Source organism: Schistocerca nitens, chromosome 4 (genome assembly GCF_023898315.1).
Source record: "Schistocerca nitens isolate TAMUIC-IGC-003100 chromosome 4, iqSchNite1.1, whole genome shotgun sequence".
Classification (NCBI taxonomy): domain Eukaryota; kingdom Metazoa; phylum Arthropoda; class Insecta; order Orthoptera; family Acrididae; genus Schistocerca; species Schistocerca nitens.
Window position 1 is genome coordinate 973,852,663 of NC_064617.1, and position 24,005 is coordinate 973,876,667.

The following is a 24,005-nucleotide window of genomic DNA, read 5'->3' on the forward strand; positions in this document are numbered from 1 at the left end:
CTCAGCATCTCCACGATCGGTGCCACTTGTGATGGAGAACTATTCCAATAATTAACATCACCAAAAATACAAGGGCATAATAATGTGTTTCAGTGTTGCCTTTAACTAACTAACTCGATCCGAACAGACCTTAGAAGGCCCAACGGTGTACCGACCGGTCGTCATGTCATCCTCAGCCCGTAGGCATCACTGGATGCAGCACACCACTCTCCCAGCCGTATGACAGTTTACGAAACCGGAGCCGCTACTTCTCAATCAAGTAGCTCCTCAGTTTGCCTCACAAGGACCGAGGGCACCTCGCTTGTCAACAGCGCCTGACAGACCACATGGTCACTTTGGTGATCTGACAGGAACCGGTGTTACCACTGCAGCAAGGCCTCTGGCAGCATTGCCTTTAACTGCAAAATTTCGCAAACAGGTATGATTGTGTCTTTGGATACACTGTAAACAAAAACTCAATCTTACATTTCTGTATACAGATACAACTGTCAATAGTCCTTTCTTCGTATTCATATATACAATACTCCAACTTAATATCACTACAAAACAGCAACCAAAAAACAAATGAATACGTTTCATCAACCCACAACACACCCATCTTATTGCATGCAATATTTCCTTTATCTCAACCAGATTCAGTTATTACACTCTGGCTGCTTACCTTGTCCCGTCCGTAAGCAATGTCTCAAAATTTCAGTGGCTTCTGTGTTTCCTTGTTCTGATGCTTTAATCAGCCAGTACACTCCCAGTTTCTCATTCTCTTCTTTATCAGCATCCAATTCTACAAGAAAGAAGAAATTATAACACAGATTCAAACCAAATTTATCGGAAGCTGCAGTGCAAGAATAGCTTTACCTGATGTCTCTTCAAGCAGCTGTTTTGCCAACACAACCTGCGATTCTGGACAACCATCTTCGGCCAACTGCGTTCGAAGTTTACGTAATGAACCTCTTGGGCCATCTGCGGACAGAAGTCTTTTCTTAACATTATTTATTAAGTTACACCATCAGGACACTTACACTTTCGTTTACGACGGAAACAACTGGATTTAGGCACAAAACAGCTCCAGTCGGCACGGTCACATTTATTTGCAACTTCACTGATGTTATGACAATTATTCGTAAATGCTATTTACATTACAATTTAAAATGAAGTAAATATATGTGAGCGCATCAATCCAAACATTTTTATACATTGACCATGGCTTCTTGTTACTTCCAATTTGGCGCTCTTGATCACAAACTGCAATAGGAGTTGATGGGCATAACGACACTGTTCTTCCCGCTGTTATTCCAATATATCTGTTGGTTTATTTACTTCTAGCGGGTTTTGACTTAATAAGGAAATAATTCCAAACTTAATATTTCATGTGAAAAGACATATTACAATACCATATTTCAACTGAGTAACTAACAATGATTGGTTTTTCAAAAACAACTACAAGTAGTGACACATACCATGCAAAGTCCACTGTTTTCTGCCGGACGATCTGACAGGTGTGGGTACCAGACCAGCCATAACAAATACAAACCTTGCGCCAAAGAGATGCGGTGCGAAGTTTGTAATATTCATACTCTGAAATAAGTCCAGAGATGATCATTCCCGAGGATCAGTCGAGCGCACGCAAAGTAGAAAGACGAGATATAGTAAGCTACAGGAAAATGTTCGCTGACTGAAAAATAGAAAATTGCAAGCTCTTCTATTATAGTAGTGTCAGTCATGCAAAATTAAACGGAGCCCCAGCACAATATGAGCAAATTATGTACATAAAATATGAAATAAAATTTGTCTGACTAAATTCAACACAAAATGTATGACACTTACTGCCGAACAAATTGATTTCTTATGCTTATCTCGACAAATTCGTCAGTCACTTTGTGGTCTGATTGACTGTAGAAAAAAAGTGCAGTGAGGTAAGAGCGGACATTCACAGGCTTACCATACCTGTTAAAGATCGCAAAACGGAGCCCGAAGTTTTAAACTTCACGTTCAAGAAATCGTCCACACAGCAGATTCGTGCAAACAGTCTGTCACTACATCATCAGACGACATAGTAATAAGCGTCCCTGGCATCTAGAAACAAGTGAAAGATCTGAAAGTAAATAAATCACCATGTCCAGATGGAATTCCAGTTCAAATTTACAAAGAGTGCTCTACAGCATTGGTCCCTTACCTAGCTTGCATTTATCGTGAATCTCTCATCCAGCACGAAGTCCCAAGCGACTGTAAAAAGGCGCAGGTGACTCCAGTACATAAGAAGGGTAAAGGAACGGACCTGCAAAATTACAAACCAATATTCCTCACTTCTGTTTGCTGTAGAATCCTCGATTATATTCTCAGTTCGAATACGATGAATTTTATCGAGACTGAGGAGCTTATGTCCACGAATCAGCATCGTTTTAGAAAGCAGCACTCGTGCGAAACTCAGCTTGTCCTTTTCTCACATGATACACTGCGAACTATGGATCAAGGGCAACCGGTAGATTCCATATTTCAAGATTTCTGGAGACATTTGAGAGGGTGTCCCGCTGCAGGCTGTTAACAAAGGTACAAGCGTATGGAATAAGTGAGTGGCTCGAAGAATTCTTAAATAATAGAATCCAGTATGTTGTCCTCGATGGCGAGTGTGCATCGGTGACAAGGGTACCGTCAGGAGTGCTCCATGGAAGTATGATAGGACTGCTGTTGTTCTCTACACACATAAATGATTTAGTGGACAGGATGGGCAGCAATTTGTGGTTCTTTGCTGATGATGCTGTGGTGTACGGTAAGCAGGAGTATTTGAGTGACTGTAGGAAGATACAAGACGACTTACAAGGGGACCATCAGAAGTATAAATAACGCATTTTGATGGCTCTTGGATATGTTATAGGGGGACATGCCCTGAGTATGAGGCTATCCGCTTCTTTAGCAACGGGCCTTGGTTTTCGAGAAAATTGATTTTGAAGTTCACTGCGCGCTGTAATCAACATAATGTCAGCCATCTTCCAACCAAGTGAGCGTGGCGCAGCGGTTAAGGTCTACAGCTACCACACTGGAGGTACCGTGTTTGGGTACTTCCCGCGTTTTTGCTTTTTTAAAAATCAGAATAGTCCGACATTTTTCCATTTTATTTTAAAAGAATATCAACAAACAGTGCACATTCTGTGAAATTATTAAGAAGTTTAAATAGCTTAGGCTCGGCAAACAGAAAGTGAACTGTCTGCGCGGACTTGCCATCTGAACTCTGTGTATTGTAACAGTGTATCGCTCTGGTCACCGCCTTTTATTTGGCTACGGCGATATAATTTCATAATACACAGAGTTCGCACGGTCAGTCCTCTGTGTTTTATGAATACGTATCGCCATTGTCAAACAAACGGCGGTGACCTAGCTCCGAAATCGCTAGTTTGCATTTGTTTTCAACGTCCGTTGCTTGCAACGCATTGTTAATGCCGTGCGTGTTCGAAGAGTATTGTGAAATGGACGACCCATGTGTGTCTACAGAAGAGCAGCCAGAAGAAGATACGTCAGAGGTAGAGGAGTTGAATGAACAACCGAGAGGTGAAATCACTAACGCCATCAAATACGCCAAAAAGTTGCCTCGTGATTTAAATCTTCTAACAAATACACCGCCCAGCACGGTCTCAGCTAATTCAAATGCAATTGGCAATGAGATATGTGTCGCAATACGAGACTTGTTGGCCCAAAGACGAATCATCGACAGCGATGAATTGATAAACATCAACGAAGAAGACAAGGTCCACAAACATGAAGCGGTGAGCTTCACTTTTGTGTGGATAGTCTCCTTCTTGCGGATGAATCGACTTTGCAGTATACGGGAGTAGAGGGAGATGGCGATTTCGTCGCAGATTATGTGCCTCTATCTTACAAAAAACGAGCAGTCGATCTTGCAGTAGCTCATCCGAAATGGAGCCGTAAGAGTTTGCAGTCCCACGGCGTCTCTCGATTGAAACATAAATCAATGCCATAGCGATGGAAAGAGGATGTGAAACGAGGTGGAACTCGTCGTGATAAATAGAACACTACCGATCGTGAGGCGTATGAACGGTTCATCAAAGTGAGGCAGAATTTGGAACAGGTAAACCATATCAAAATATATGTCAAATACATTATAAGAAAGAGACTGGCTTGTGAAAATAATATAATTTCTTCCGCGAGCAGATGATGAGCAGAACTTCACAGCAATGGCCGATGAACGCTGCTGTTCCACTTTTATTGGATACCTTTAATACCATGGCCAGCTCGGCTTGGGCTGAACGATTTAAACAAAAGCATAAAATCAGTCAAAGGAAGAATACGAAGTTCATCAGTTCCAAAGAATGTACAACGATGGAAGAAGTATTAGTAGGTGCGGAAGAATTACGCACAGAAACGAAAATACTTATTGGTAATTTTAATCTCGACTACTTAATCAACACCGATCAAATGGGCTGTCAATATCAATCAACGTACAATAGATCCCTCTTGAAGAAAGGGGCGTTTGCAAGACAACAACCATCTGCACGAACAGTTCGACGATGTTTGCAGCAGCATGGACTATCAGCTCAGAGACCATGGCTGCATCACAGACAGGAGCGCCTGCGATGGTGTACTCAATGACGAACCTGGTTGCACGAATGGCAAAACGTCATTTTTTCGGATGAATTCAGGTTCTGTTTACAGCATCATGATGGTCGCATCCGTGTTTGGCGACATCGCAGTGAATGCACATTGGAAGCGTGTATTCGTCATCGCCATACTGGCGTATCACCCGGTGTGATGATATGGGGTGCCATTGGTTACACATCTCGGTCACCTCTTGTTCGCATTGACGGCACTTTGAACAGTGGGCGTTTCATTTCAGATGTGTTACGACCCGTGGCTCTACCCTTCATTCGACCCTGCGAAACCGTACATTTCAGCAGGATAATGCACGACTGCATGTTGGAGGTCCTGTACGGGCATTTCTGGATACAGAAAATGTTCGACTGCTGCCCTGGCCAGCACATTCTCCAGATCTCTCATCAATTGAAAAGTCTGGTCAATGGTGGCCGAGCAACTGGTTCGTCACAATACGCCATTGACTACTCTTGATGAACTGTAGTATTGTGGTGAAGCTGCATGGGCAGCTGTACCTGTACACGCTATCCGAGCTCTGTTTGACTCAATGTCTAGCCGTATCAAGGCTGTTATTACGGCCAGAGGTGGTTGTACTGGGTACTGATTTCTCAGGATTTATGCACCCAAATTGCATGAAAATGTAATCACATGTCAGTTCTAGTATATTTGTCCAATGAATCTCCACTTATCATCTGCTTTCTTCTTGGTGTAGCAATTTTAATGGCTAGTAGAGTAAGTTACTGCGAATCAGGAGGAAGATCAAACCTGTAATGTTTGAATACAGTATTACTAGTGACCTGCTTGACACAGTCAAGTCGTTGAAATATTTGGGCGTAAAGTTTCCAAGCAATATGAGATGGAATGTGCATGTGAGTACTGTGGTAGGGAAGGCAAATCGTCGACTTCAGTTTATCTGGAGATTGTTAGGAAAGAGTGGTTCACCTGTAAAGGAGGCAGCATATAGGGCACTGGTACGACATGTTCTTGAGTATTGCTTGAGTGTTTGGGATCCAGACCAGGTCGGACTAAAGGCAGATATCAAAGCAACTCAGAGGTTGGCTGCTAGATTTGTTACTGGTAGGTTCGAACAACACGTAAGCATTACAGGTGTAGTGGCACCACAGTTTAAGATAGGGAAGTTATATTTGGTGCAGTATTTCGGAGCGCACAAGTTACAGCCAGGTGTGGGCTGGATTGCAGTAAGTTACGCTGACCAGCGGTTGCGAAGTGGAATGGAGGCCACAGGGGCCATCGAACTGCTGAAAAGCGTAAATGCAGTGGTTTGCATGGTGTAAGCTTTAGGTAGAAGGGGACCACTGGCGCAACCAGGGTCTGGTGTGTATGTAATGTGAAGCAACACGTTAGCGAAACAGAGACACGCAGCCGAGTATAAATAGGTGCCAATTTCTAATGAGATCGATTGAAGGGTGGCAGCTCTCCTGGATGGCAGGGCGTGTCACTCCGCCGGGCTACATGCAACAACAGTCGGGGCGACAGTGTCCCAGTCCACGGCAGGTCGTTGGTTCGACTCTCTGAGGCTGACACAGGGTCCGCAGCCAGCAAGGGGTGCCACTCTTCAGCTCGTTACTGCGGGCAGTTTTCTCGGCTCCCGACACATGCTGGAGACTCCCAATACGAGGGCTGCAAGTTCGGACGCAGGATCGTGGACAGTTGCTGCCGCTACGTTCTCAGCTACACCAGCGAGCGAGGAAGTAGCAGCGGGGCCGGTGCAGCTTGGAGTCAATGGGGATGGTGGCCGCTGAGTTTGCTGCTGGCGCAGCCATCCTGATGTAATCGGAACTATACAGCTGGCGAACAAGGCCGGCATGACACAGCATTGCGTTGCACAGGTCGCTGGGGCAGTGGCCTCAGCATTGTGGGGCCTGTGGCACGGACGGAGGTCAATGAAGCACTGTAGTGGAAACGAATAAATCATTTGAAAAGCTCGGCCGAGTTTTAATACGGCACCTGCTGGTACCCATCCACCACACAGAGATGCTTCAGGAACTCAAATGGGAATCCCTAAAGGGAAGGCGACGTTCTTTTCGTGAAACACTATTGAGAAATGTTAGAGAACTGGCGGTTGAAGCTAACTGCTGAACGATTCTACTGCCGTCAACATTCATTGTGCTGATGACCACGAAGATAAGATACGAGACATTAGGGCTCAAACAGAGGCATATAGATAGTCGTTTTTCCATCGCTATATTTGCGAGTGGAACAGGAAATGAAATGACTAATGGTGGTACAAGGTACCCTCCCCCACACACTGTACACTGGCCTGCAGAGTATCTGTGTAGATGTAGATGCAGAACGCTTCCTGTAGCACAAAATAGCAATGATAAAAGTAGTATGCACATTGAAATCTGTAGCCGGTTTCCTTTCGTGATTTCAGGAGATTTGTATTTCTTCAACCATAGTTCTAACAGTTACGCAGTATTACATTTTTCAGGCTTAAATGATTTATCATTTAGTTCAGTGAACGAGTTCACCCTTTATCGTCTTCAGCAGACACATCGGAATACTCAAATATCTACAAAGTAAACGAAAGGAAACAGCATACCGTAATACACATTGTGTAGGATTCTTGCACACAGAATGCTGTCCACCATAGCGGCCCAGAACTCTCGGAAAACCGAAAACGTAGCATTGTTACAGTTATCTTCATAGCCATTGGAATAGAAAAAGTACTATCAAATCGAAAAGAAATTCTTAGAAGGGACCTAGATTTGAACCTGAGTTCCTTCACATGAGAGACCAAAACGCAAGCTTTGACCTATGAAACAGTTGTACAACCTGTACTTGACGAAAACTTGCTAACAATTTATGTATACTTGCTTATTTCTCCTTTAGTCATCAGTGCTCATGCACTTGCCATAGCAGTTTAGTCATGCATTCGATAGTTCAAAAATTAATACGCCTTGTATAGCTACTGCTACTAGAGCTGAGGGAGCACATTTATAAGAGATGTTCAATCATTATTGACATAATACAAAAATTGTTAAGGCTTTTGTGGATACTTGTTGACAAACTGCCTGTTGGCTTCTGTCTCGGGTTCTTCAGCCAAAGTTCGTCTGATGATTTTTCTGACATTTCGCCAGCACTGCCAAAATTCACCCTCCATTGCTGGCGGTGGGCTGCAGTCTGGCTCACGGCCACAGACTGTGTGTACCTGGAGCGCCAACGTCCAAGGGCTTCCCCGCAGTCATATCCGATGCGGTTCTCTTGCTACCTGTGAAGGTCATTCGCTGTAGCATGAAAAGCCGGGATCCGTTTACCTTGTGGCTTTCTTCTTTCTCGTTGAAGCTATTCTCGTGTTTGTGTATTTCTATAGCTTCTCTGAACAATTGGGTGTGATAGGCAGAACTTACGCGTCAGCGAATTTTATTACAAGGTCAGCCTCACACAGCGTGTGCTGCCCAACTTGCAATGTCGCTTATGTTCTCTGATCCTGGTGTTGATTGATCGTCCAGTCATTTCAACATAAACTTTTCCTCATATGCATGTTATACGGCATTTTCCCGAAATTGCAAGTGGGTCCCTTTGCTGATCTGAGACATTCTTTGATCTTCTTTGTCGTTTTGTAAATAGCCTTTACGCCGTGTTTGCGCAATATACGACCGATTCTGTCTGTCATTCTGGGAATGTATGGTAGAAAGGCCATACCTGACATTTGTTTTCCTGATTTGTCAAATGGTTCAAATGGCTCTGAGCACTATGGGACTTAACTTCAGAGGTTATCAGTCCCATAGAACTTAGAACTACTTAAACCTAACTAACCTAAGGACATCACACACATCCATGCCCGAGGCAGGATTCGAACCTGCGACCGTAGCGGTCGCACGGTTCCAAACTGTAGCGCCTAGAACCATTCGGCCACTCCAGCCCGCCTGATTTGTCACTTTGGCGACTGTTTGGCTCTGTTATACTCCTAATATAACTTGTGGAGTACCCATTGCATCTCAGAACACTTTCCAAGTGTTGTATTTCGCATCTGCAGTGCTGCAGCTCACACATTCGTCTTGCTCATGTCTCTTTTCTGGTTCGGCTGATGATCTGATAGTCTGTGCTGGTGAAGCGGGAACGTGTAGTATCTCCGCTTACAGTCGCTCATGTGCAGTGAACCGGCGTTTATCGCCGCGCCCACGCACTATGCTCATGGGAGAGGCTTTGTGGCAATGAACGACTAGAGCGGTTTCGAGACTGGACACATTTATTTTTCCTACAGCTACAATAAATGTCACATAACAATCTTCGCTGATGTTCGTCTATACGGGTGTGTTGCACTGGCGGCACGGCTCGGTCACCGATCCCGGAGGGTGTACACTCCAGTGACGAGCCGTGGCGCGACCGCGTGGACCGAGCGAGGCAAAAGGCCGCGTCACCGAATGTTCTGCTCCTGGCGCGACAGGAGGCGCCGTAACGTCCGCGAAGAAACGAAGGGCAATTGAACGGCGACTGCGTTTGCGACCGCGCGTACGCGTTTACGGCGGAGTCACGTTGACTCGACGCACGTGGTCCGCGGCGGAAGAACTGGGGAGACGTGTGTCGCGTCCCGTCGACTAGCTCGCACTGGGGGCAGCTTTGTTCCCGTGCGGTCCGGTGTGCGACGCACCGTTGCCGAAATTCCGCGTAACGGTACAGCTGCCCCTGCTTGTGTCGGCAGTGCCGTAGTTCAGCCCCTCGTGCGTTGGACGGTGCTGCCGCCACACAGATCCCCCCTTGGAGAGCGGAGCTCCGTAGCTGCGAAAACGCGGCGATCGTTCTGTGGCGCGCGTGTGTTTAAAGTTCGCGCGCTGCGTGATGGCAGTGCGGCAGCTTTGGTGGGGGTCGGTCGGCGTCGGAAGGGCGGCGGCCCGTGACGTCAGCGCGCCGGACCGGCGAGCGTGCGGTGGGCGTGTCCTCGCGCTGGCGGCTAGTGACAGCGGCAGCAGGCACTGGCTGCGACTGTCCGTAGCGATGCGCGTGAAGGCGCGCGTTGCAGGTCATTGGTGGTGACGTCTCGAAGGCGCTTGCGCGAGTGCGTTGCCGTCGGAATAGAACGCGGGTCCGGGAGCTACTACGGACAAGCCGGGCGGTGTGGAGCGCGATGTCCGGAGCTCGACGGAGAAGCGAATGCGGTAAGCTGGCGCGGATGCCGATCCGGCCTCAACGCCCGACGCGGCGGAGGCAAACGACGCGAACGCGGGTCCAGGAGCTGTGACGAACGCAGGAGACGGTGTCCGGGGCTCGACTGGAGTTACCGGCCGAAGGCACTTGCAGCTGGAGGTCGGGTCTCTACAGCGGACGGCGGCTCGTGGGCGCCGAAATCTGACGGCGTTCGGCTGCTCGGGCGCGTCATTGCTGGTTTTGGTGTCCTGGCGCGCTGGCGACGCAGCACGGCCGTTTGAATCGGACGCGGCGGCCGGCGCGCGTGACGTAGTCCGCTGGCGGCTGTGGTGGGGGCGACCGGTGCGCCTGTGGTGGGCGCGGTCCGGGCGGCCGTACCAGCTGCCTGGGCGTGGTGGTGGGAGGCGCACGTGGCGGCGCGATGACAGCAGGCTGCAGCTGTGCGTCACCGGCGGCTCCGGGTGCGGGTTCCGTCTGACCGCTGGCAGAGGGAGTGTCGTCCGTGATCAGATCTTCTGCCGGGTCGAAGAAATGCGTGGCTGATGGAGCGGGCAAGACGTAGGCAGGTTTGACGCGGTCGATTGACACTGTCGACGGCTTTCCGTTGCACTCGATGACCAGCGTTTTGTCTCCTCGGGCGGTCACGCGGTGCGGTCCACTGTAGGGCGGTCGAAGAGGTGGCCGTACTGCGTCGGTACGCAACATGACGTGCGTGCAGCGCTGCAGGTCGGCGTGGACGAATATCTTCCCGGTGCCGTGCCGCGTCGGTGCGTGCGCTCGGAGGCCGGCCATGTGACTGCGCAGACGTTCCGCCAGAGTGGGTGCCACGGCGTCGCGTGGGAGTCTTATATCTTCGACAAAATCGCCCGGGATTGTCAGGGATTGCCCGTAAACGAGGTCGGCAGGTGACGCGCCGATCTCCTCCTTCGGCGTGACTCGCAGGCCGAACAGCACCAGTGGAAGCGCCTCTGGCCATGAGGTGTCGTGGCAGGTTAGAGCGGCTTTGAGAGTCCTGTGTAACCGTTTGACCATGCCATTCGACGCCGGATGGTAGCTGGTTGTCCTGTGTAACCGGGTGCCACACAGTCTGGCGACGTGCGTGAACAACGCGCAGTCAAACTGTCGGCCGCGATCAGTTGTCACGTGACTGGGACATCCTAAGCGTGCCACCCAGGTGTCGACGAATGCTGTGGCGACGGTCTCGGCTGTGACGTCCGCGACGGGCGTTGCTTCCGGCCAGCGAGTGAAGCGGTCCACCATCGTTAGGAGGTACCGCTTGCCTTGTGAGGGAGGAAGCGGGCCGACGAGGTCCACGTGAACGTGCGCAAAACGGCGTGTCGCGTCCGGGAAGGTGCCCACGGGTGCGTGGGTGTGCCTCCCGACTTTGGCGCGTTGACATGCGGTGCAAGTGCGCGCCCATTCACGACAGTCCTTCCGAAGCCCGGGCCAGACGAAACGCGCAGCCACGAGCGTCGCAGTGGTGTTGGTGCCGGGGTGTGACAGTCCGTGGACACGGTCGAAGGCACTGCGCCGGAATTTCTCCAGGAGGAACGGTCGGTGCGTGCCGGTTGAGGTGTCACACCAAATCTTCCGTGCGGAGCCGGGGACAGGCACCAGCTCCAGTTGCAGGCCGCTGGAAGTGTCGTGACGGAAGCGGTGCAGTTCTTCGTCACTCTCCTGTACTTGGGCCACGTCCTCAAAGTTCACAGGGGGTGAAATAACGGCACACGCACGGGACAAACAATCGGCGACGATATTGTCTATCCCCGAAATGTGTCGAATGTCAGTCGTGAATTGCGACACGTACTCTAGCTGCTGGAGCTGGCGCGGTGAACACTTAGTGTGGTTGTTCGCGAACGCGTGTGTAATGGGTTTGTGATCGGTGAAAATGATGAACCGTCGGGCTTCGATGGACGGTCGGAAGTATTTCACCGCCGCGTACACCGCAAGCAACTCTCGGTCGTAAGCGCTCCAAGCACGTTGCGAATCGGAAAGCTTTTTGGAGAAAAAACCGAGAGGCTGCCAACTCCCGCCGACGCGCTGTTGTAACGCCGCGCCGATGGCGGCCTGGCTGGCGTCCACGACTACAGCTAAGTCCGCGTCATGTACAGGGTGCGCGAGCAGCGTCGCTTCCGCGAGATTCCTTTTTGAGTCCGTGAAGCTCTGCTCCATTGCGTCTGTCCAATTCACGAGGGTCTTTCCTTTTGAGGTAGGACCTTGTAACGCCTTAGTCAGCGGCTCTTGCACGGCTGCGGCGTTGGGCAGGTGTCGTCGATAAAAGTTCAACATGCCGAGGTAACGTCGTAATTCTTTGTGCGTCTGCGGACGTGGCATGTTCTGTATTGCCTTCACTTTCTCCGGTAGCGGTGTCGATCCGGTGGGCGTAATTAAATGGCCGAGGAACTCAATTTCCGTCACGCCGAACTCGCATTTAGCGGGGTTAATGACGATGTCGGCTTCACTCAGGCGCTGAAATATGGTAGTTAAGTGGCGGCGGTGGAGTTCGGGCGACTTGGAATACACCAAGATGTCGTCGAGGTACGCGAAGCAAAATGGCAAGCCTCGCAAGACGCCGTCCAGGAACCGCTGCCAAGTCTGGGCAGCATTCCGAAGACCGAAAGTCATAAACAGGCTTTCGAAAAGCCCAAAGGGCGTTACGATGGCTGTTTTTTCGATGTCTTCGGGCGCCACCGGAATTTGGGTGTACGCCTTTGCGCAGTCGATCTTGCTGAACACCGCGCAGCCCGCCAAGGCGTAGCTGAAGTCTTGAAGGTGTGGGACTGGGTATCGGTCCGGCACCGTTCGCGAATTAAGGGCGCGATAGTCCCCACACGGGCGCCACGAATTGTCTTTTTTGGGCACTAAATGCAACGCCGATGACCATGGGCTGCTCGATGGTCGCACGATGCCTTGCCGCAGCATGGCCTCGAACTCTGCCTTTGCTGCTGCGAGTCTGTCCGGCGCGAGTCGATGTGGGCGACACGATGTGGGGGGTCCGGGTGTGGTTATTATGTGGTGCACCGTCGAATGTTTGATGTCTCTCGGTGCACCGGCTGGGCGGGTGAGGTCGGGGAATTGTTCCAGAATGTCGGCGTACGGTCCGGGGCACTTCACGGGTTTAACGCTGTAGTATGCAGCCTGCCGGCGCTGTCCCGCTATCTTTAAATTAGTTGTGGCGTCGATGAGCTGGCCGTTTGCGATGTCGGCCAGTAGCCCGTAGTGGCCGAGAAAGTCTGCGCCCAGGATCGGCTCATTGACGTCAGCCACGGTAAAAGTCCACGAGAACGTGCGCCGTAGGCCTAGATCTATATTGCGGCTGTATGTGCCGTAGGTTTTAATAGCGGAATTGTTCGCCGCTGTAAGGCAGAGTGCCTCGGCCCGCCTGCGGTCTCGTAACATAGAACGGGGGAATATCGAGAGGTCCGAGCCCGTGTCGACGAGGTACCTCACGCCCGCCCCCCGTTCCGCAATAAACAGACACTTCGATATCATACTGCAGCCGGGTGCGCCTAGGTCCGGTCGCAGCTGGCGTTTGGGTGCGAGCAAGGAGCGCGGCACCTGGTTGCTTCGTTGCCGAAGCGGGCGTGGTACCAGCAGTAGCCGCTTTGTGCGTGCTGTGACGTCTGCGGGGTACCGTTGGAGCGGCTGTTGCTGCGTTGCCAGCTGCGCGAGCCGCGCCGCCTGTCGCCCGGTCTGCTGCCGCTGCGGCGCGTGCTGCCCTCTTGCTGCGAGGGCGCCAACCGGTCGACTTGTGTCGAGAGAGCTGCCACCTGTGCGGTCAAGTTTTGCACTAGCTGGTGCAGGGCGGCATCCGATGCGGGTGCGGGAGGCGCTTGCCGCCACGGAGGTGGGGGGACGGAGTCGTAAGCTGCCGCAGCCGCGGTGCTAGGCACCGTTGTCAGCGCGTCGTGCACCCTGTCGGCCAAGTTAGCGACGGCGTCCAGCTGCATCTCCGTCTGTGCGGCTATCACTGCCTGCACCTGAACTGGGAGGCTGCGCACGCAGATAGTGCGCAACAGCAAATCTGGCACCATATCGGACTGCGCGAGGCTCCGCAAGTGGCGCAGGAACTGCGAGGGCCTCCGATCGCCGCATTCCTCTTGCCGCAGCAGTTGGTGCACTCGCTGTTCCTCTGACGACGAAATCCGCTGGATCAGCTCTTCCTTGAGCCGTTTGTAGCTCGACTGCGTCGGCGGGGCGGTGATTATATCCCGCACTTCGGCCGCATAGTTCTGGTCCAACTGACTCACTACGTGCCCAAATTTCGCCAGGTCGCAGGTCACGTGGTTGCTCATAAATACAGCCTCAACCTGGCTGAACCACATTACCGGGTCGCACGGCCAAAAGGGAGGCAGCCTGATCAACGCCCGTCCAGCGCTTGTAGGCGTTCCGGCGGTTGTAGGAGGCGTCGGTGTGGCGGGGATTTGCGCGCCAACATTGTCCTGAGCTGTCTGTGGCTGCGCGGCGTCCGCGCATGTAGTCCGTGCCTGTAGCTCACTCTCTAGCCTCGTGTTGCGTGCGAGCAGTTCTTCGACGGTCTTTCGCAACTCCTCTAGTGTCGCCATCTTAGTTCAGAGTCGAATCCTCGTACAAGAGGAAAGTACACAGTGAAAAAAACACAAGGGAAACACACGAAAAGAAAAAAATAACACTAAGCAGTCTGCGATCAACACAAACGCGCACAACACACAATACAAAAAAAAGTTAGATAAAAAAAATTACTACGGAGCACTGTTCGGCGCGGGCGTATACGCGCAAGCCTACTCGCAGTTCCACGTCTCTCGTACCGACGAACGTTCGTCACCACGTGTTTTTTTAGCCTCAGATCACGTCGGGGTCACCAGTGAAGCGGGAACGTGTAGTATCTCCGCTTACAGTTGCTCATGTGCAGTGAACCGGCGTTTATCGCCGCGCCCACGCACTATGCTCATGGGAGAGGCTTTGTGGCAATGAACGACTAGAGCGGTTTCGAGACTGGACACATTTATTTTTCCTACAGCTACAATAAATGTCACATAACAATCTTCGCTGATGTTCGTCTATACGGGTGTGTTGCACTGGCGGCACGGCTCGGTCACCGATCCCGGAGGGTGTACACTCCAGTGACGAGCCGTGGCGCGACCGCATGGACCGAGCGAGGCAAAAGGCCGCGTCACCGAATGTTCTGCTCCTGGCGCGACAGGAGGCGCCGTAACGTCCGCGAAGAAACGAAGGGCAATTGAACGGCGACTGCGTTTGCGACCGCGCGTACGCGTTTACGGCGGAGTCACGTTGACTCGACGCACGTGGTCCGCGGCGGAAGAACTGGGGAGACGTGTGTCGCGTCCCGTTGACTAGCTCGCACTGGGGGCAGCTTTGTTCCCGTGCGGTCCGGTGTGCGACGCACCGTTGCCGAAATTCCGCGTAACGGTACAGCTGCCCCTGCTTGTGTCGGCAGTGCCGTAGTTCAGCCCCTCGTGCGTTGGACGGTGCTGCCGCCACACTGGTATCGGTCCGTGTGTGTCGGTTTTCGACAGACGCTGTGTCACAGGTTTCCACCATTCCTTGTGACCAGCACATCTACAAATGGTAGTTTTTTGTCCTTTTCTACTTCCATGGTAAATTTTATGTTGGCGTAGAGGCTGTTCAGGTGTCTGAGGAAGTCACCGAGCTGTTCTTCACCATGGCTCCACACAACGAAGGTATCATTGACATATCTGTACGACACCTTAGGTTTACAAGGTGCCAAGTTCAGTGTCTGTGTTTCGAAATGTTCCACCACTGGACTAAAAGGACTACCCATGGCGACACCTTCCAGCTCTTCGTAGAAGTTGCCATGCCACGTGAAATAGTTCGTGGTGAGATGCATGAAGGAGCTTTGAGATGTCTTACAGGAAAATAGAATCAATGTGTTCTAGAGAGTCACTGAGTGGCATACATAAATATGTAACAAAGTCACGACCACACTGCTGAAGCGCGAAATATTTATTTTTATCTATCAGGTTAGGTGAAGGGACTTATCAGCTTTGTATGTAATGAGTGCAGATAATAAGTTATCTTATAATAATGGACGAAAACATCTCGCAATTTATATGGTTAATTTCGAGGCATATTACAGATACTCAGCAGCAGAGTAAGAAAAGAAAATTTGAAATTTTTGACATGAACAAATATGTAAGTTGACATTGGCAACAGCCAATAATGACAAACTCATATTGGCTTCTGTCTTGACTTCTTCAGCTGATGTTCATCTGATGATTTTCTGACGTTTCGCCAGCATGAGGGGCTGGCATTGACAAAGTTTCACCCTCCATTGCTGGTGGTGGACTGCAGCCGAGCTCACAGCCACAGACTATACACTATGTGATCATAAATATCCAGACACCTGGCTGAAAATGACTTACATGCTCGTGGCGCCCTCCATTGGTAATGGTGGAATTCAGTGTGGTGTTGGTTCACCATTAGCCTTGATGCTTGGAGCTGTGTGTGCATTCCGTACCAGTGCAGCAAGGTCGGCAGGTAAGCCCAACCTCCTTTGGGCAAGTTTGACATAACCTAAGGGGCATTTCTGACATGTCCATATCGACATCAGTGGTCCTCTCCCTCCATCCGAGGGCTACAGATATATCTTGTCAGTCATTGACCTTGTGACCCCCTGGATCAAGGCGGTCCCCCTTACTGACATCACATCCGAGACTGTCACCCATTCCTTCGTCTCGGCTTGGGTTGCTTGCTTCAGATGTCCTATCTCCCACCACTGACTAGGGATGCCAATTTGAGTCCACACTCTTCGCACCACTCTGCAAACTCTGCAGTGTTGCTAGGTTTCATACCACAGCTTACCACCCGCAGGAGAACGGGCTCATTGAGTAGTAGCACTGCACACTCAAGACCGTCCTAATGTGCCACAAAGGCCTATGGTCTGAGGCCCTCCCATGGGTCCTGCTGGGTATTCGCTTGGCTCATTAGGAAGATCTTAATGCTTCACTCGCCGACATTCTGTATGGCGAGCCACTCCTTCTGCCCACCGAGTTCATCAAGGATTCACCTCCCACCACATCCAAGGATCTCCCTGCCCTGGTCGACTGTGTCTGCACATGTCAAACACCTCCACACCCCCCTGCCTAGCCCCCCCCCCCCCCACCCTCGATTATCCACAAGAACCTAACTATGTGCGACTTTGTTATGCTGCGGGATGACACCGTGTGGACAGCCCTTCAGCCACCCTGTTCGGGCCCTCACCGTGTGCTGTGCCAAGGTACCAACACGTTTGTCACCCACTATGACGGACGGCTCCAGACAGTCTCAGTTAATAGACTTAAAATGGCATGGTCCCTCAAAGACGACCTTGCTCACGACACAGCTACCATGCCTTCAGCTGATTCATCTCTGCCCACCATCACCTCCCACGTGCAGCTGTTGGAACCACCAGGCTGCAGCACTGCCGACATCGCCACACCCACTTCCCACATCGGCCACTGCCTACACCCGCCACATTGGCACTGAGATTATGACGTCATCCCGTGAGCCTTCCCTCTGGTGTGCTCTGCACTATTGGGGGGGGGGGGGGGACTTCGTGGCATCTCTGGCTCCGAGCGCGACCTATTTTTAGGAAACTTTTTCTTTTCACTAGTCAGTCTGGCGTCAACTTTCTGCTCGTGATATGTGTAGCAGCCATAATTGTCATATGTACAAGTGTTCAATAAATGTATATTTCAAATCAAAGTGACTTGTCTCTCGACTAATCTCCAGTGATAATGACAGATGCATTTGGTTTGTTGGTCACTTTTAAACTGGAACTATTAAGGCCAATTCACACTGGTCATCATCATGGAACTGTCACATTGTGGCACAGTCACCTCAGGATGCATTCACACTGTCTGTCACGTCACAGTACACCAATCCAATTCAAGCTGTGTGATATTAACTCACATGGCTGTCCTCAGCTGCTTTTTTACGTGGGAATCTCCATCTTCACAAGGTGATTTTCAACTGCTTTTACATGTGAAGTGCACATAGCCATTTCCAGAACGTTGTAGCTTATATATGTCAATGCTGGAGTCTACATTTGTACGAAAATGACATTTATTGGACTTAAATTATTTGCAGGGGCAGCTCATATTTTAGAGAAAGAAGACAGAGGCGCAAAACAACGCAGAAAATATCAATATGTGGTGCAGAAAGGGGTATCATTTACTCAGTTGATTGGATAAGTTATCAGAAATGTTTGCAAGTAGTGACGTGTGTTTTGTTACATATACGATGTCGCATTTGGTTGTTTCGAAGAAACACTTGAACAGCATATATAATTGTTGGAAACTTGCAATGAAAATTATTCAAATTCTGATACAAGGATGTCCCAATATTTTTCTATCTGGTTTCTTTCTTATATGAATAGCATGTACCTCTTTAAGAGCCATTCTGATGATTGTCTCACTGCCAGTTCTGAAATGTATTGGACAGTTCTTCTTCCACTAATGATGGGCATTGACGTGTACCATCTACTATTGAATGAAGACAATTTTCCTTTAAACAAATTTTAATCTGCAATTTCCACGTTTTCCACTGATCTTCACTTGACAATTTTTGTACGATTAATGTTTCCATAGAGCTGAAGTATCATGTCAGCCATATTCTTTTAATATTACATCTCAATCATTCTTAGTAAAAGAAAAATAGTCCAGTGAATTAGTATTCTTAATTCCCACAACCTGAAGCGATCAAACCTGTTTTGGTTAACTGAGGATGTATTTTGTGGCAAGAACAGAATACGACACTTTAAGAGAACAGTGCACTTTATATACTGCAACAAGCATACACATACGTAACACAGAGCCAAAGCATAAACGTAAAAAATATTATAAGACCTCCTACAGCAGAAGGGTTTCATAGACCTAGATGCCACAGTAGGGACTACAAACACAACACAATTAGATTTATTTTCTTCAATAGTAGTAACATTCAATCTCAATTTATTCAGTTCAAGGAAACATATTGAATGGTGGCACTAAAGAATTCAAGAGACTATTGTCACACAGAGTGAAACAATATGGTTTGAAATACCAGTGTAATAAAAAAAAGCAGGGCATACACAGGCAATATTTAACTTGTACCCATGGCATTGTGCAGTGTACCAGAATGTTAACCTGCACAATTTCTACACATTTAACAGTTTACTAAAGTGTATCTGAATACCAGTTAACAAACAATCTACACATTTAACAGTTTACTAAAGGGTATCTGAATACCAGTCAACAAACAATCTACACATTTAACAGTTTACTAAAGGGTATCTGAATACCAGTTAACAAACAACAGATCAGTATCGAAATTCTTTATTAGGTCACATTGAGTACACATTATCAGGTTTCTTGGGTTCCACTTGAGGGAATAGGATATAGTTGTAGGTAAACAACTAGAATTCTCTCAGATACAGATTTATTAGCACTTCATTTCTACACAGATACAAGTCCAGAGGCTAACTGCTGTTAGCGGCCAACATCCTGCCCAAAGCCCTCTCCTCAAAGATAGCACACTTATACACTGGACAAATATCGATATTTATGGCGCTCTAGTCCACATAGCCCCCCCCCGCCCCCCCCCCCCCCCCCCGCACAGTATGGAGTACGTCCCTGTGAATGAGGGGAGGGGGCTGAGAAGTTAGGAAGGTGAAGGTAACATACAGTTCTTCCGCATCAGGCGGAAGCGGTCGACTGGTAGGAGACTGGGGGGTGAAACCCAGTACGTCGACGGCAGAGTCAGCAAGCGACACCGGCAGCTGAAGACGACGTCCCGTCCTGGAGTGGAGGTGTAGCACTTCGTCAGCAGGCAGGCGGAGAATCACCTTGCCAGAAGGCCTAACAAAGGCACGTAAATTGCCACACTCAGCACTTCTGCTCAATTTAAAGTGGCGCACCACACGAGTTTCTGCATTTCCTCCCTCAACATTGTCACATGCGCGTACCACACACACCGTAACACCATCTACGACAACAGACAATTTATGTATGTCATCAGGCTGTACAGGTGTTGTGAATTCTTGGGTGGCACCTGTACGAGCAATGGTAGGGAGGCAGGGAGGTGTGGGAAAGCCATGGCAGGGGGAAGCATCTGCTAAGAGGGGGGTGGCAGCTGCACTGGACTGCGCAGGCGACAACCTCGGGCGATCAGCTGACAGACGAGGGAGCGTGACCGAAGGCAACGAAGAGCCAGCGTGGATTGAACGGCGTGACAAAGAGCTGTCACACGAAGATGGTAACACAGTGGTAGAATCCGAGTGGTTGGCAGTTCGACTGCGAGGGCTGTGAGGAGTGAAGCCCCGAAAAGATTGGCCACTCGAATTAGATGAACGCGGAGAAGGAGCAGTGCTCGGCAGAGAAGCACACTGTGGAGAATCAATACCCGAATGCATGGTATGAGAAGATGGATGGCCGCTCGAAGCAGGAGTGGGAGAAATAGGGGCAGAATCAGGGAGGTTCACATGAGGCTCAATGAAAGCTGGTTTCACTCAGTTGAGTGAGACCGTGGTTACAGAGTCTTTTATGAGGAGATCCATGTTATTCTCAGAGCGTTTGACGACCTTGTAAGGACCTGTGTAGGGCGACTGAAGCGGGGCTTTGATTGAGTCGTCTCTGAGAAACACGTACTCGCAAGAGTCTAGCGCGCGTGGTATGTACACGTGCGGAGGTGTATGAGTAGCCGGAGGTGGCGGCTGAATTTTGCTGCAGTGCAAGCACACCCACTCGAGAAGTGAAGGGAGTTCAGAGGGCCGTGGAAGCGGGGTGGGAGTGACTAATTCTCCAGGCAAAACCAGAGGTTGGCCATACAGAAAGTCGGCTACGGAACCGTTGAGGTCTTCCTTGAAAGTCGCACGAAGGCCAAGAAGCACGAAGGCCAGTGCTTCTGCCCATAGTGAGTCATGGCAACGCAAGGCAGACTTTAAGGTGCGATGCCATCGCTCTACAAGCCCATTGCTTTGGGGGTGGTATGCAGAAGTATGAATTTTGACAATACCACACATTTTACATAAGTCAGAGAAAACTGAAGACTCGAATTGTCGTCCCTGGTCAGTGGTGAGGTAAACAGGTGAGCCAAATCTAGAGATCCACGAATCTATGAATGCTCGACTTACTGTCTCAGAGGTAATGTTCGGAATAGGCACAGCCTCAGCCCACCGAGTCATCCTGTCAATAGCTGTAAAAAAGTAATGGAAACCCTCGGAGGGGGGCAAAGGGCCTACGAGGTCCACATGAACGTGGTGAAACCGGCCTGGCAGTTGGGCAAAACAGCCAAGGGGTGGGGAAGTGTGCCTGGAAACTTTGTTCTGTTGACACAACACGCATGCCCTTGCCCAAGACTGACAGTCACGGCGTCTGTCTCTCCAGACAAACCGTTCAGCTACCAGACGGGTTGTGGGGCGGCGGGTGGAAATTTTTAAATGTTGGTATATAAAAATTCTGTAGAATGTAGAAACACTGCATTTCCCGGCCTATGCACCATATGTGGGGCGGCAGGTAGGAAAATTTACTGTTGTATAAATTGTTTGATTGTTGAATGTAGAAACACTTCATTTCCCGGCCGATTAACCATATGTGCGGCGGCGGGTGGAAATATTGTTGTTAAAGATGCTCCTTTTATTTAGAATGTTATTTATGCTGTCTTTCGCCGTTCTCAACACAGGCTCTCTAACTACAATATTGGCAACCAGAAAGTGATTAGCAAAACGTGAAGCCTGTAATTAGAATTCCTAGTGCCCACTTCATCTGAGAATACACTTATAGTTACAGCTTATAGCTCTGATGAATTAGGAGATTGTCTGGGATTTATAATCAAAAAACGGTCGTGAAAAAAGAAACGTTCTGTATTCTGAAAGTCACAGATGAAAACAAAAGAATCCACACAATCTAACTAACAGAGCAGTTCAGAGTCTAATGCGCTGATGCAACTATAAATGTCCAAATTAAATGTTTAAGTGAATGCTCGCCATAATTTGATGATTAGGTTCATCAAACGCCACGCTAAATAATGGTAGAATGTTTGTCCCTCGCCGGCACGTGAAAATACGACAATACGCAAACTGAAGATCGATAATTAAAGTCAACCCAGAATTAATACTTCACTCGAAAATGATTTCATGGTTACGCGTATTCCGAGTAACTTAATACGGCATCCGAGGCTGTTTGTAGCAATGATACCGACGCGACGCGACTCCGACACAGATGGCGTGCTATTCAGCGTCTGGAGAGAACTGGGGCCTTGCTTCCTCGCTCAGCGTTCTTATATATAAAGATACGGTGCGGACGGCTAAGAGAACGCCTGATCAAATCGGCTCTCCCGACTAGCCGCTGGGCTAGTAATGCACCACTTTAAGTTACCTAATAAATCATAGCTTCTCTTGCTGATGGCCGATGAAGCTCTTAATTTAAATGTGCATTCAGCACACAGGTAAGTATTGATAATAAAATTTTGACGTGGCTAAGTTAAATATTTTGGGCGAGAGAATTAATTTAATTACACTGCACGCAGTAGACGAGCTCTGAACTGGCCCTTTGGAGATACGCTATCACTATAGTTTTATAGGTATTCAAATGAAACTTCTCACATCTTCATAGTTATAGCGGATCTCCATTCTACTTAAATATAAACATCCTAGCCTTATTTATTAGCCTACTTAATCTATCTTGCTTCCTTAAGTTTTAAGACAAAAACCAGAAAATATTGAATTTCAACTAAAATCTTAAATTGTGAGATCCAGAAGACTGTTTCTATTAAATATTTATGAAAAAGGAATCTAATTATAAATTTTGAAGTTTCTAGCTCTTTTCTGTTGCGTCAATGATTTTTACAGAAAAAGTCCAAATTTCGAAAATGGCTGAAGTTATCGAACTGATATTCAACACATATTAATTTAGTATTACTCCTGACATGCTAGAAACATTTTAGGTTATTTATTTGATTTTTAAAGTATTGCGCAACATTTATGACGTCAGAGCTAGTTACAGCGGACTGGCTGGCACACAATGGAAAGACTGATGTGAATTTACTACGGCATGAGTAGGCTGTTTCCTTACAGGGTGGAAGCTTTGACACCGGGGTGTGCTAATGTGTGTAATTTGTCCAAGACCTGGCGTTGAAGGGGCTAGGGGAATGAATGGCCGCAACGTACCAGTCGATTCATCACACCACACTAAGTCAGATATACCAGGGAAAGTAGAGCGTGCCGGTTGGAGAGAGGAGCTGTGGTCCGAAATTAACTGCACGGTATCAGGGTCTGCCGATTGGAACCGAGGTAGGTCCGTTAAGTCAATTAAGGTTGTGACAGCACCAACACGCGAGAGAAAATGAGCAACCACATTGTCCGCTCCTTGGATGTAGCGAATGTCATTTGTACATTGCAAAATGTAATCGATGTGACGAAAGCATCATGGGGGCGGATCAGCCGCAGGATTTTTTATGGCAGGAACCAACGGCTTGTGATCAGTGAGCACATAGAAATTTCGTCCCTCAACATCAGTTCTGAAGTGTCTTATGGCCTCGTAAACTGCAAGTAATTCTCTGTCGAAAGCTGAGTATTTCTTCTGCGCATTGTTTAGCTTTTTTGAGAAAAACTGCAGGGGGGTCATAACATCATTGTGTGTCTGACTCAGTGCTGCGCCGACAGCATTGTCACTAGCGTCAGAAGTGATAAACATTATGGCATCCGCACGTGGGTGAGCAATAGTGGCATAAGAGGCCAACAGCTGTTTGAGTTCGTTAAATGCCTTGTCCATGTCTTTTGTAATAGATCATCTAATTGTTCTTTTGCAATTTTCATAAATTCCGGCTTGAGTGGCGTGGGCATTGCGATATGGGCGGCCCATCGGTTATACATAATCGATGAACTGTGCCATTCGTGACTACTGCAATACATGGCGCGGCACAACTGTCAGATGTCCGTGAAACGGAGCAGTCAGTGGCGGCCGCCAAAGCTGTGGCGCTGAGGGCATGGAAGTACAGGTGTGCCAACCACTTGTGGGCTGCGTAAAGGCTGCACGCGTGTTAACATGGGCGAGGTTGGTACACTGGTTCTTGGTAGCGGGCCATGCCGCTATGAGTGCTGTAGGCACTAGTGGGCGTGGCCGAACAGCAGATGGCCGTAGTTCATTGCCACGAGCTCGGGAAGTTAACTGTCAATTCGGAACGCAAGGAACATGAGCACTCAGGCATACACTGTCATTACAAGAGAGGGTGCTGACACAGATTACAGAGTTCACAACATTGTGGTTAACGGGAACACCAGATTGGCACAGACTGACCTTGTCTGTAGCCGACGAGTC

General features: G+C 49.1%; 1 protein-coding gene across 1 annotated transcript in view; it reads right to left on the reverse strand.

Moving 5' to 3' along the window:
• LOC126253669 (wolframin) overlaps positions 1 to 1,531 on the reverse strand; it is a 71,745-nt gene extending 70,214 nt beyond the window's left edge. The window contains exons 1-3 of the mRNA XM_049955190.1: positions 1,458 to 1,531; positions 856 to 960; positions 662 to 781 (exon numbers count right to left, since the gene is read on the reverse strand). Of these exons, the coding sequence (XP_049811147.1) occupies positions 662 to 781; positions 856 to 960; positions 1,458 to 1,518 (286 nt within the window). The 5' untranslated portion in view covers positions 1,519 to 1,531. The remainder of the gene's footprint in view (positions 1 to 661; positions 782 to 855; positions 961 to 1,457) is intronic.
• Positions 1,532 to 24,005: the final 22,474 nt, after the last annotated feature.